At 37.8% G+C, this 13,618-nt stretch overlaps 1 protein-coding gene across 1 annotated transcript; it reads right to left on the bottom strand.

Moving 5' to 3' along the window:
• Nucleotides 1–10,796: 10,796 nt before the first annotated feature.
• On the bottom strand, nucleotides 10,797–13,219 carry LOC107792112 (uncharacterized). Its single transcript, XM_075244914.1, has one exon. It carries the CDS (start codon nucleotides 12,820–12,822, stop codon nucleotides 11,035–11,037), a length of 1,788 nt encoding a protein of 595 aa, XP_075101015.1. The 5' UTR covers nucleotides 12,823–13,219; the 3' UTR covers nucleotides 10,797–11,034.
• Between the last annotated feature and the right edge of the window lie 399 nt (nucleotides 13,220–13,618).

Below are 13,618 nucleotides of genomic sequence, written 5' to 3'. Positions count from 1 at the left end.
ACTCTGAATAAACATAATAATCCCGTCTCGATTTTCACTTTAATTGAAAAAACTCCCTTATACCCCTTCCGGGGTAGAAAAAGGAGGTGTGACAATTACCAGGGCTTTGTTGTGAGGCTGAGATATGCCTTCTGCTTGCTCGTCACTAGGGGTGTGCATTCGAATCGGTTTATCGATAAATCGAATCGATTTTTTGTTATCGGTTTGTCGATATCGGTTTATCGATTTATCGATTTCGATTTCGATTTCGAAATTTTCCATATCAAGTTATCGATTTCGATTTCGATTTTATCCTCTTCAGTTATCGGTTTATCGATAAACCAATAAGATATACTAAAAAGATAAATATACCCGTATTCTATAATACCTTTTCCTTTACCCTAAGTCCCTAACCCTATTATTGCCTCTACCCTTATTTTTCAACGCCACTTTTACCCATTCTGCCTGCCCCTTTAGAGCTCATAGTTTTTCTTAACTTTCTACTTACTTGGTTCTTCTTTCACATGTATTACACTTTTACCTTCTCAATATATTTTCTTGATCATTTGATTTTTTTATGTTGGTAATGTAAATTATGTTCCTTGAAGTTGATTACACGTTCATTTAGCTTATTTGCATAATGTCATTTTCCTATTGACTCTCTCTTGGTTCTTTGGCCTAGAGGTGAATATTGTTTAGATTTTCGCTATTTGTGTTTTTCTGTTTTATTCTCTCCAAGATTGATAAAAAAAAGATCAACTTTATTTTAATAATGTTGTATTTTGGATTTGTGATGAACCCATTTTCCCGGTGGGAAATTTTATGATAAGTGTTATGAGTTTGTACATATATTCTTCTGTTGTTTACATACAAGATGTCAAAGAAAACAATAGCCAGATTAGGTTGTTGCATTTCCTTTTTCTTTATGTCATGCTTGTTTATACATTTTTTCTTTGGAAGATAGTAACTAGAAAGAACCTTATAATTCTTATCTGAACTTACTCTGATCATTTTGCATCACTAATTGCGCTCTCATCGGATTCTATATTTTTTCCAAACAAAAAGAGAGCATTTCCATCATATACTGAGCATTGATCACAGCTTAGAGATCAAAACTACTCAATCAGATAAGAAATCCACCCCTGGCAGCCGTATAATTACTATTAAGTATTACTATTAAATTCCCTTTCTTTTGTTGGATAAGTACCTTCCTTAAATTGATTTCTTTCCAACCATAATTTTTAGGCTAAGAGCGAGGAGTGTTGAGTTCGTCTTGCTCTGCTTCATTCAACTCGTTAAGACTGTAAGTTACATTCTTCATTCAGTTCACATAGCTGAAAATGATAAAATTGATAAAGTGGTTGATGAGAGGTTCTGAATCTACTGCTGCAACTACTCACACGACAGTTACAAAACAAAGGAAGAAACGATCTCGGGCATGGGAGTTTTTTGAAGAAAAAGTTGATACTAAAGGAAATAATAATATGTATGTAGATATTGTGGACAAGAATATTTTGAGACAAAAGGCAAAAGTACGACACAAATGAATAGTCATACCAGTAAATGTCCAAGGAATCTTTATAAAGTTGAAAAAGGTCAAAAACTATTACAATATCAAGCATTACCGGGGGTAATAAAGGTGATCTTGTTCCATGGAAATTTGATCAAGAAGAGTGTAGGATGGATTTGTGTCGTATGGTGATTGTTGATGAACTTCTATTTAGTTTTGTTGAGAAGGAAGGCTTTAGAAACTTTATGAAAGTAGCACAACCTTGTTTTCATATTCCTTCCCGTACTACTGTTACACAGGATTGTTTTGCTCTTTTTAATGTGGAAAAAAATAAATTAATGAAGTTTCTTAAAGGAACAAGTCAAAGAGTAAGTCTTACCACTAATACATGGACTTCTATTTAAAATATTAACTATATGTGCATCACAGCCCATTGGATTGATAGTGAATGGATTATGCATAAAAGAATTATTAACTTTTCTCCAATTACTAGTCATAAAGGTAAAGATATGGCAATATGTATTATCGATTATTTGTGTGAGTGGGGTTTGCAAAAGATTTTCACTGTCATAGTTGACAATGCTAGTTCAAATGATATGACCATGGGGAAGTTGTCTGACAAATTAGATGATTGGGGAACCAATTCCATGAATGGCCAACACCTTCACGTGAGATGCATGGCTCATATTGTAAATCTTATTGTGAAAGATGGTTTAAAAGAGTCGGGTATTTCTATTGCTCGTGTTAGATGTGCAGTCAGATACATTAGACAGTCTACTGCTAGGTTGAGGAAGTTTCAGGAATGTTGTGAAAGTAAAAATATTTTCAAGAATTCTTTATGCTTAGATGTTCTTACAAGGTGAAATTCCACCTACTTGATGTTGAGCAGGGCTATTGAATATGAGCGTGCAATTAAAGAATATTCTGATCGTGATACTGGCTTATCGCGTTATCTTATGTTTGATGTTATTTCAGATGGAAAGCATGTAGGTATGCTTACAATAACTGATTGGGATGATGTAAAGAGAATTGCACAATTTCTTGAAATATTTTATAATCTCACTTTGAAGGTGTCCGAATCACTTTATGTAAGATCAAATGTCCATTTTCTTGAAATTAGTCAAGTTGATGTTTACTTAAATCGATTAATAACAATTGAAGATGAACTTTTGAGTGAGATGGCATCAAGTATATGGAAAACATTTGAGAAGTATTGGGGTGAACCAAAAAAAATGAACAAAATGATTTTCATTGCTTGTGTTTTGGATCCTCGCTACAAGTTTACTACTGTTAGTTTTGTCTTAAGAAGATGTTTGGAGATGAAAGGACAATTATTGAAATAGAGGTTCATACTTATATGAGTTCATTGTTTAATGAGTATGTCTCTAAGTCGGTTTCAAAAGATACTGGTGGTAAAGTTTCTACCTCTTTGCCAAGCTCTTCATTCAGCACAATGGAAACTTCAACTCCTGGTTTAGGTGAACTTTTAGATGAAATAAGGAAACATAAAGCTGCAAGTGTAGGTGTAGATTCTAAAATAGAATTAGAAAAGTATCTTTCAGAAGATCCTGAAAATGCAATATCGGACTTTGATATCTTGGCTTGGTGGAAGGTGAACTCACCTAGATTTCCTATTCTTGCTTGATATTCCCATTTCAAGTGTGGCATCTGAAAGTGCATTTAGTACCGGAGGGTTGAAACTCTAGTGTGCCTTCAAGATTCACTTCAGGGTGAATCGCTTCCTGTAAATGTTGAGGAAGATTTAGATTTTCTTGAGACACTCGAGGAAGGTATGTATATTTAATTAATTTTATTGTATTGCTTAAGATAGTTAAATAATATATTAATTGCTTGACTTGTTAATATATATTCTTATTAGATTTTAGTAATATTGGCAAAGAAACTTCCACCGACGATATTTGCTAGAGTTTGTTAGCTACTATGTAAGTTCTCCATTTTAAATAATATACCTGCAAAAGAATGTGATGTATTACAAAGTTCTTAATATTTTTCTTAATTTCTTCCAGGTTTAAAGGTTAGGACTTTCAGCAAGGGATACCACATTAAGGAATGATCATATTTAAAGCTCAAGGGAATGAAGTTCAAATTAATGGAAAACAGAATTAGCCGTGATGATTTTTTTTATATACCGTTGGAGTGTTGGTGGCATACATTTGATCCCTTACTTTAGTTTTGTTGCATGTGCTTGTTGACATAATTTTTATGTTATAAACGGTGTTATTCTTATTTTAGCTTCATTTTGTCCATATTAGTTAGGCGTGTTTATAGCGATATACTTTCCGTGGAATCCCTCAAATTTTCTTATTGGTATAATTGATAACCGAATCGATAAGCCCCAAAAATTGATAAACCGAAATCAAAAAATTGAAACCTTATTGAAACGATAATGATAGGCATATGTACAAATCGATAATTTGTCATGCCCCAACCTCGGGAGGTGCGACCGGCGCTCAATTGAGTGAACCCAACTGAGCAAGTCTTACCATACACTTCCTACCCACCTCGATATGAATAAAGAAACCATACTTTTGTTTATCTATTTAGACGGGGAAAGACAACACATTCTACATTGATAGTTCATTTTAAATACCACTTTAAACCGTAGATGAGTTAGTTTCCAAGATCCCCATAGAGTTACAATTTATAGGCAATATAAGTTTAGAATTACAGCATGGTTCGTAGACCCATACAACCCCCGTACATAACCCATACATATGTCTACGGAGCCTCTAGGATACAAACGATGAGTTTGACAATGCCAGCAACAAGGCCCCGGCTATACCTCAAAAGTGAAAGTCCACAATACAAAGATATACAATATAGCCCCTTGAAGGAGAAAGGGGCTCACCAAGATCTTGAGAAAAGGGATGCTTCGCTACACACGACCGGCACCATCCGCTATGGAGCCACCTACATTCATTTAAAAAAATGTAGCGCCCCCGGTAAAAGAGACGTTAGTACCATGGAGTAGTACTAGTATGTATAACTAAACACCATCAAATTAGAAAAAACTTTCATACACAAATAAAGAAATCACAGGTATCACTCCAAAACTTTAAACGATCACAACATTATCAACATGAAAGAATTACACAACCTTCACATCATGTTTCCATAGCCTTTAGTTGGGCATTTCATACTGTTCCACTTCGTTCAAATTACCACCGCTATCTTGAACGGAGTTCGATATCGACCCGATCGGCTAGGCTGTCTCTCGGAGACGTTACCAATATTCTATTCACACTTTCCAGTTTCAATCATCAATGCATAACTGCCATATGTATATGTCATGGCGTCGGATTACGGCCCGATCGGCTAGGCCGCCTTACCGAGGCGTTACCATTTTCCATTATTCATCTCACTCCAATCTTTGGTTACACATGTATTAGTTTACCGGCACTTGGGGCCACAATTTTCACATTTCACAATTCACGTTTCACATTGTTCCCATTTTCAACATTAGGTTTGTAATTCAAGAGAGTATGGCACACAAGAGCAAATAAGGTTGTAGGAGTATATGAGACTTCATGTAAATGGCATAACAATGCACTTCAATTTCAATCTAAGTAAGCATTTCGATACATGATTCATAGTCCTTGCACCTTTTCAAATTATCAAGAATAGCACGTTAATCAATTTGAGACACAGTTTCCACGCATATAAGGTTGCATCACCAAGTCAAGTGAAATAGTAATCAATACAACAATTCAATTTAATCTTACCGTACTCACACAACCAACGATGAAGCTCAATTTCTAAAAGACGGGGTTTTAGCCATACATACCTCAATAAAGCTTTCCTTATTCCTTACAAAATTCCGGAACTTTTAGCACTTCGATCTATTGTGTAAGAATTACAAATTAAACCGAGAATTAGAGACGATATTGAGATTCTAGCTTTTTTTGAGCATACTATCAAACACTAAAGGTGCATTGTGATCTTAGGCCCTTTTGAGAGAAATTTCTATCATTTTATACCCCAATTACTTTCTTTTTAGTTCACTACCTCCCAATATTCTATGGTGTGATATGCATGCAAGAAATTCATTCTTATACCCATGAATTACTTCATTAGTGATCCCTTATTGCTAAGCATAGGAATAAGAGCTGAGGTAATGAAGTCTTACCTCTTGGGATGAAGATTTAGGTGCCCTCACTTGATTATCATCAAAGATTTGGCAAGGTTTCATGGAGTAACTTCCCTCTCTAAGACCCTCTCTCTCTCTCTCTTTCTCTCTAAAAGAATCGGGAAATATGCTCAAAATGAGTTATAACACCGAATATATCGATAAGGGGTCGGGTTTAAAATTTAGAAAATTGGAGCCCCGAGTCAGGTCTGCGATCGCAAAGTGGAAATGCGGCCCGCATAATGGACCGCAAAAGTGCTCCCAAAATTTGAACATTCTGTCTGGGTATGCAGCAGAAATGCAGTCCGCATACCCGTTCTGCGGTCGCATAATGCACCGCAGAACTGCTCCTTACAAAATCCCAAGGAAATTATGCGACGACTATGCAGTCTGTATATCGGTTATGCAATCGCATAATGGACCACATATTTAACCTCAAATTTGACCAACACACTGACTCACTTTGCGGCGATTATGCGGTCCGCATACCTGATATGCGACCGCATTCTCGACCGCAGAATCGCATTTTATGGAAAATATTATTTCTTGACTTTTTATAGCATAGATCAGTCCAAAAAGGTTCGAACCGCGCCTAACTTGGCACCACGGGATTCGGGGTTCTGAGTAGGAAATTCATGGGGCCTTACATAATCGATAAGAAATTATCGATAAGGGTCAAAATCGAATCGATAAATCGAATGCACACCCCTACTTGTCACAGAATGATAAGATGTCCTCGGGTACATAGCTCCGAGTCCATTTTTCCTTGGTGATTGATACTTTGGTGCGCTTGAACACAGGTCGTTGAGGGACATCGACTCCGCCAATGATCATGTGGATTACATATTGTGGTTCTTCTTGTTCATTTTTTCTTGCATCTCTCTCCCTGAAGTGATTTTTAGCCCGATCACTTAGGAATACTCGAAGGAGGCCCTTGTTGAACAAACGAGCCACTTTTTCCCTTAGTTGCCTGCGATCTTCTGTTCTATGACCATGTGCGTCATGATACTTGCACATCAAGTTTGGGTTCCTTTGAGAAGGATCGGTCTGTATTGTCCTAAGCCACTTGGTATCTTTGATTCTCCCAGTAGCTAAAACGATCCCTGATGCATCTATGTTGAAGTTGTACTCTAATAATCGAGGGGCCTCGGCGAGGTCAATGTGCTTATTGAACCCGCTTTTACTCATGAGTCCCCGAGAATTTTGACCTCGATCATTCCAAGGAGCGTTGCGGCTTGGGCCGCTTGTCCTTCAACCGGTATATGGTTGATATAGTTCTTTGTTGAATCTCGATTCCCAGTATGCGTCCCTCGGGGGCTTGGCTGCAAATCTGTTAGGATGGACTGAACCCGAGGGGGTTCTCAACTGGTCGTCCTCGACCCTGATTTTTGACTGGTAACGATTGTGCACATCCGACCATGTCACAGCGGGATATTCGATCAAGTTCTACTTTAATTGTCGAGATGCAATTGAGCTCCTTTCATTCAAACCCTGCATGAAAGCTTGTACTGCCCAGTCATCCGAGACCGGCGGTAACTCTATTTGCTCCATCTGGAACCTAGATACGAACTCCCTTAATATCTCGTTGCTCCTCTGTTTTATCTTGAAGACGCATGATTTTCTCGAGGCCACCTTTAAGGCCCCGGCATGTGGTTTCACGAAGGCATCTGCTAACATAGCAAATGAATCAATAGAGTTAGGAACTAAGTTGTGATACCAAATCATGGCTCCTTTTGATAGTGTTTCTCCAAACTTTTTCAACAAAATTGACTTGATTTCATCATCATTCAAATCATTTCCTTTGATTCTGTAAGTGTATGAAGTAATATGCTCGTTAGGGTCGGTTGTCCCATTATATTTGGTTATATCGAGCATGCAAAACTTCTTGGGGATGGGCATCGGAACCGCACTTAGGGGAAATGGTTTTTGTATTAACTTTTTGGCGTCTAAACCTTTCAAAACTGGAGGTGCCCCCGATATCTGGTCTACCCGGGAGTTATAAGTTTCCACCTTCTTATCGTTGTCTTCAATTTTCTTTTCTCCAGACTCGATCCTCTTAGTTAGTTCCTCGAGCATTCTCATAATCGTGGGGTCAGTCCCCGAACCACTTTCATCGGGCCTCTCTAGCGCTGGCTCAGCACGCCGAGTGTTCACTGGTTCGGCTGTGTTGGAGTTCTATTCTGACTTTGAAGTTGAGCGATGGCGACTTGCTGAGCTTGCAGCATCTTGAATATCACTTGGAAGTTGACTCCTCCTTCTTCCATTCCTTGTGTTCTTTGGCCACCAGGCCAGACTTCCCTGCATACATCGCCTTCGGGGTCTGCGCCCAGAACTACATTCAAAGCAATGTGTGAACGAACATCAACAGGTTCCACATTTGGCACTTCCCCTAGGTTTATCGGTGGTACATCGACTCCTGCGTTGTTATTTTCTCTAAGACCTTCGTTGTCGTGAATGGGTGCATTTTGTGAGCTAGACATGTTTCGGCTTGAGAATCAAAAAATGTTGACAAGAAAAAGTGTAAAAACGTGTGTAACAAGAATCAGTAAAGAAATAAATCACTATTATTTTTAGCCTCACGATGGGCGCCAAATTGTTTACCTCGAAAATACGAATAACAATTAAATTTGATTAGTGGTTTTAAAGATATGTGATTTAGTTCAATACCAATTAATAATCAAGAAATATGAAGTAGAAATGAAAGATAAGAGTGAATCAAACCAATGATACTTAGCAGCAATGACCTCGAGGTTAGTAACCTCGAGGTGGCTTAGAGCAATAAGAAAAATGAAGTAGGAGAATCAAAGTAAGAACAACAAAGCTAAATGACAATTCTGGTGAACAGGAGGCAAAAAGTAGAGCGTATATTCTTTTCTCAAGCATAAGATATCTTACAAATGATTGGGGTCCCCTTTATATAATATGGGAGCCCTAAATAAGGAATATTTCTATTTACATTAAGGAATATTCTTGGTACAGCTGTCTAACCGCCTAGTACGGAATCGTACAATCATATTCCAGGATTTGCGTCATGACTTTGAGGACGTGGCAGGAATCTAACTTTTTCTAGTACAAACCCATAACGGTACTATTTCAAGGTATGCATCATGTCCTGCCTTCGAACTCGAGTCTAGTCCCTCGAGCTCGAACTTGGTCTTACCCGGACTCGAATTTCGAACGACCTCTCAAGTAAATAGATCGAAGGCATTCGATCTCGACCGTATACAAAATATTATTAATTGACTGAAATTAGGGATTCTTATTTCCGCTACTAAAGTGTCTTTGTTGAATTTCTTGCTACACTGAAAAAAGAGAAATTGTTCTCATGCCTTGAACAGGCGTTTGGGTAGTATTTGGTTGAAGATGAAAAAGAGCACATAAAAATCGGGTAAAAAAAAAACACAACAGACTTCATACTTGAGCTCACTAGACAGTTGAACAAGGATAAAAACGTGGTCTGATTTATTCTTTAGAAAAAATCAAGATTAAGGGAGAGAATTCAAAATCTAACCAGTGTTTGCCCATTGCAATCTCTCTTTCTCTTGCTTATTTATTTTCCTGCAACTACATGGAGCACTATTATTCCTTCAACTATTTAAAATTGGTGCATATTTTGTCCTTACCCCCAACATTACCATTTATATCTAACAGACATTATATACTCGCAATGTTTTCAGCTTTAACATGCTTTGATTTGAAGTTGTAGAGTTGGTGACACTGTATCTGCACGCAAAAAGCAATGCTGCTGAAGCTGTCCAAAAACAAATGGCACCAACAATAACAAACAATGTTAACATAACTACAGTTATCTCCAGAACTAGAGGTTAAGAGTAGACTTGCGTTGAAACGGAGGTAAAAATGCAAAGCCTGATCATAATTTTTCAGAGACAATGGAAGTGAGCACAACAGTATAAGAAGAAAAGAGCCGAAATTGAAAAGCAGAATGGAGAGTATTCTTAACAAAAAACAATATATGAAATAGTGGTAACAGCGGAGATGATAATTAAGAAAATGGACAAAAACTGCAGAAAATGAGAGGTGCTGGAGGTGTAGAAAAAGAGAACTGAAATAGTGGTAAAAAGAGAAATGAAGAAGATGCTAGTGGTAATTGTGACAAAAACGGAGAAGAGGAAATCAGAGAAGTGCTACAGGTGTATACAAAGATATCCTAGGAGACACAGTGGAAGAAGATGAATATGAAGGAAATGGAAGGGGGTGGGGGGGGGGGGGAATAGAAGAGGAATTGGAAGGAAGTACAATGCAAATAACCAAGAAATTTAAGAAAAGGAATAAGAGGAAGATAAAGGCAACTGAAGCCTCTGAAGTGAAAAGTAAAAATGCGCAGGCTATGAAGAAAGTAGCCTCTAAAGGCAAAAGGCTCAACATGACTCGAGAAGCTTTGGCGTCCAGAGATCACAATGTGCTGAATTCTTTGAAAACACTCTCTGAAGGTTCTATTAGGAAGGATCAGAGAGAAAATGTCTCCTAAGCTGCTGATGCATCCAAGGAAGTTAGGCTCTAGAGATCATGCTAAGGTGACCCTTGCAGTGATAGATCAAGTAGCTTTTAACAGACATTTCACAAGGATCAAAATGTGCTAGTTTTGAATACTTGAAGGACTATTTACAATCCATGTGAAGTACAGGAATGACTTCGAGTAATGGTCAGAACTTAAGGGACTATTTCTGGGTTTTTTCTCCCTATATCATCTTTTAAACTCTTTTTATTCATACATTTCAACTATTACTATTATTCAACTCAAAAGTAGCTTCTTGAAAACTTTATTGGCTTATTTTTTACTAGTCAAGCTAGGCCATCCAAATTGAGAGGGGGAATAGCTTCTTCTTAGTACTACCTTTTGCAGTAAAAGCTGGACTGAATTACAAGGATTAAGAATTTCAAGACAACAATCTCACACATCTACTGGCAGTATGCTGAAGTAAAGGCCCAAGTAAATGTAAGTGGTTCATTCACCCAAAAATATCAGGTCAAACAATAAATTGAATGACAAAATCAGGAAGATGCATTACATAATAAAAAAATCTAAAGATTCCAAGGAAATCTAAGCTTTTCATTTTAAAATACATGAAATTACTTACTATGCAAGTACACGGTCTAATAGTGAGAAGACCATACAGCATACAAAGAGAGTTAGAAGCATAATGTTAAATGATAGTAGCTTCTACATCATCAAACTAAATACAAGTGAAAATAAGTGTTGTAACAAACAGTGAAGAGAAGCAGCCAACTTGGTTATACATATAAACTAAATTCATAACTAACGAATTATTTTAGATGAGTACAACGGAAGGGAGTTTGCTCACAGTGAACAAAAACATCTATCAAGAACAGAATTACAGTTAAATGGTAAAAAGAAAGGATGTTCAAGTAAACCTCATCACAAAAGTTTCTCTGTTAGCCTGATCATGAACGAATTGACAGCAATTGCATCCAAAACTATCCACGATGATTCAAACAGTTCATGGAAGAACTCAGCCCCTGTCTCGTCAGCCGAACTACTGAACGCAAGCCCAAACGCATTTCCTTGGACTGCACCAAGTCGTGGCTTCCCACATATTGCTACAATCAACACTTTGCTTCGTTCCTGAGTGTAGCAAACACAGATCAATGGTTTCATCCTTGCTCCTTTCTCACGTAGAGCATCCATCAAAAAGTAACCAAATTTAGTTAAAGCCTGAGGGTGACACAGGAGCTTTGCATCTGCCGAGTCTTCAAGCTTCACCCACCTAAATTTACTCCCACTTCTTATAGAACCTTTCTTGGTTATTGCTGCACTCCCTTGTCTAAGAATTGCCCTTTGAACCTTGATAGCTTGTCGCATTCCAGCTTCCAACTTCTCAAGCTTGGTCAAGGACAACGCATCATATGCCTCCCCAAACTGTCTGGATGCACATGAGCCATCTGACTCCACAGATGACTCTAGAAGTGCAGTAACCCCATACACCACATCTGCTGCTGAAACTTTTGAACTATACCCATGAAGCAACAAGAAACCTCTGTAGTAGAAATCAGTGAGCCCAAACTCCGGCAGATATTGTTCAAACATGTCCTTCATTCTCCTCTTGATTTCAATGCTCATGTACTGAAACTTTTGTTTGCATTCCTCACGTGCAAAACCCATTCGAGCTAAAAGAAGCTGCATCTTCTTAATCCCATTGTCACTCCATGTCTTCAATTTAGTTGCGATGTAGGACGAACACAGCATTGAATCAAACAAGTTCCACTCTTGTAACAACATCAACCTTGGTTCATACTCATATGCAATCCTCGAAGAATTTGGTGCTGTGACCTTCGTTCCATCCTTGAGAGTTACTGAGGTAATAGAGTCCAAATTGCCTGAGCTATTGATATGCTGTTCTAGCTCCATTACCCCAGCTTGATATCGCTCATCAGTTAATCTCTCATGAACAAACTGATCAGTTAAAGCTACACAGGCCAACCAAAGCAATGCATTCGTGTTCTTTCTCAAAAAATGGGACAGTTCATACATCAAGCAACCGGATGGCTTCCCATGGAAGGTACCCATATAATAGTAATCCCTCTTTAATTTCCCAAAAAGCTTAGTATGGTCACTCTCATTTTCCTGAGAAACCCTCCTCTTCTTCCTCGTCCCACCTCCATCTTCCTCCTCACTCTCACAATCATTTTCATCTTCGCTATCCGACTCCTCTTCAAACTCATCATCACTATTCAAATCACTAGCATTTGCCAAAGCAGAAACATCAAAATCATATGCTAAATCAGCCTGCTGCTCATCATCCTTAGTATATAGGACAATAACCCGGTCATTCTGGTCACTCAAATTATGCAAGTGTATAGGTCTATGACTATCCACTACGAAAACACGTGCTAAGGGACCAATTTCTAGAACCTTCTTAAGATCCCTTTGACACCCCCAATTAATCAGCAAAATTGTAATAGGCTCGTCAGCAGCTGACCCTAGATTATCCCCAGTGTACTTATGAATCTCTCTAAAACTTGAAACGGGATAACAAGCATATCTAACAGAATCAGATTCAAGGACATGTCCTATTATCTTGAGAGCACAGAGCGAATCAACATCAGATGTTGAGGGGAAAACTAGCAGCGGCGACGTAGAAGCTGAAGCAAGAGCTGAATCCCGCAATTTGGTATAAAATGATTCTATACTTTGTTCTCTCACCATAACTCTATCAGCTACTTACTAAGAAAAATTTCAATAATATACAAAATTTTAGCCCACGCCGCAGCTTACAGAGCATGAAACAAAATTTATCAGATCTGGAATATTTTGAATTATTTTCTGTGGACTGTATTAGAGCAGATGGGATTTAAGACAGGTGAATTTGCACCTTTGGTGAAAGGAAATGAAAAAAAATAGAAAAAGATAACGGATCTATTATTGAATTGAAGAGTGAATTAGGGTTTGGAAGAAATACCTGAAACTGATATTCAGTTCTGCTATGGTATTGCCATTAATGGTCAGCGGGATAGGAGCAGAGAGAGTGAGAGAGAGAGAAAGAGAGAGAGGGAGAGAGCGGAGGAGGAGGGAGATAGAAATTGAAATCCTGAAATTGGCATATACTGTACTATTATTGCTTTTTTCATATGAATTTCAAATTTTGAACGACCGCCAAATTTTGGCGGCGAATTTGAGTTTTTTCGCTAAAAGTTTGACTTACCAAATGCTAAACTCATGTGACTGTCTTTTACTTTTGTTGTTTCTATCTTTTTCTTTTGGGCTAATTGCACATACCTCCCTAAAGTTTTCTTATAGTGCATACTTGTCCAGTAGATTTCCTTCAAGTGAAAACTCATATCTAAATATAACTCCAATTCTCCAACTATCAAAAGTGTTTTCCAATCATGGATTTGAAAGGGTGATTTGCAGTCGTACCCTATTTTTATGCCACCTTTTAACCTATACCCTATTTTTAAAAACTATTGATTTCGTAACCAACTAACAAAAAATCCGTAATAAT

This window comes from Nicotiana tabacum, chromosome 22 (assembly GCF_000715075.1).
Source record: "Nicotiana tabacum cultivar K326 chromosome 22, ASM71507v2, whole genome shotgun sequence".
NCBI lineage: Eukaryota > Viridiplantae > Streptophyta > Magnoliopsida > Solanales > Solanaceae > Nicotiana > Nicotiana tabacum.
The sequence above is the reverse complement of the archived record's forward strand: the minus strand, read 5'-3'. Positions and strand labels throughout refer to the sequence as shown.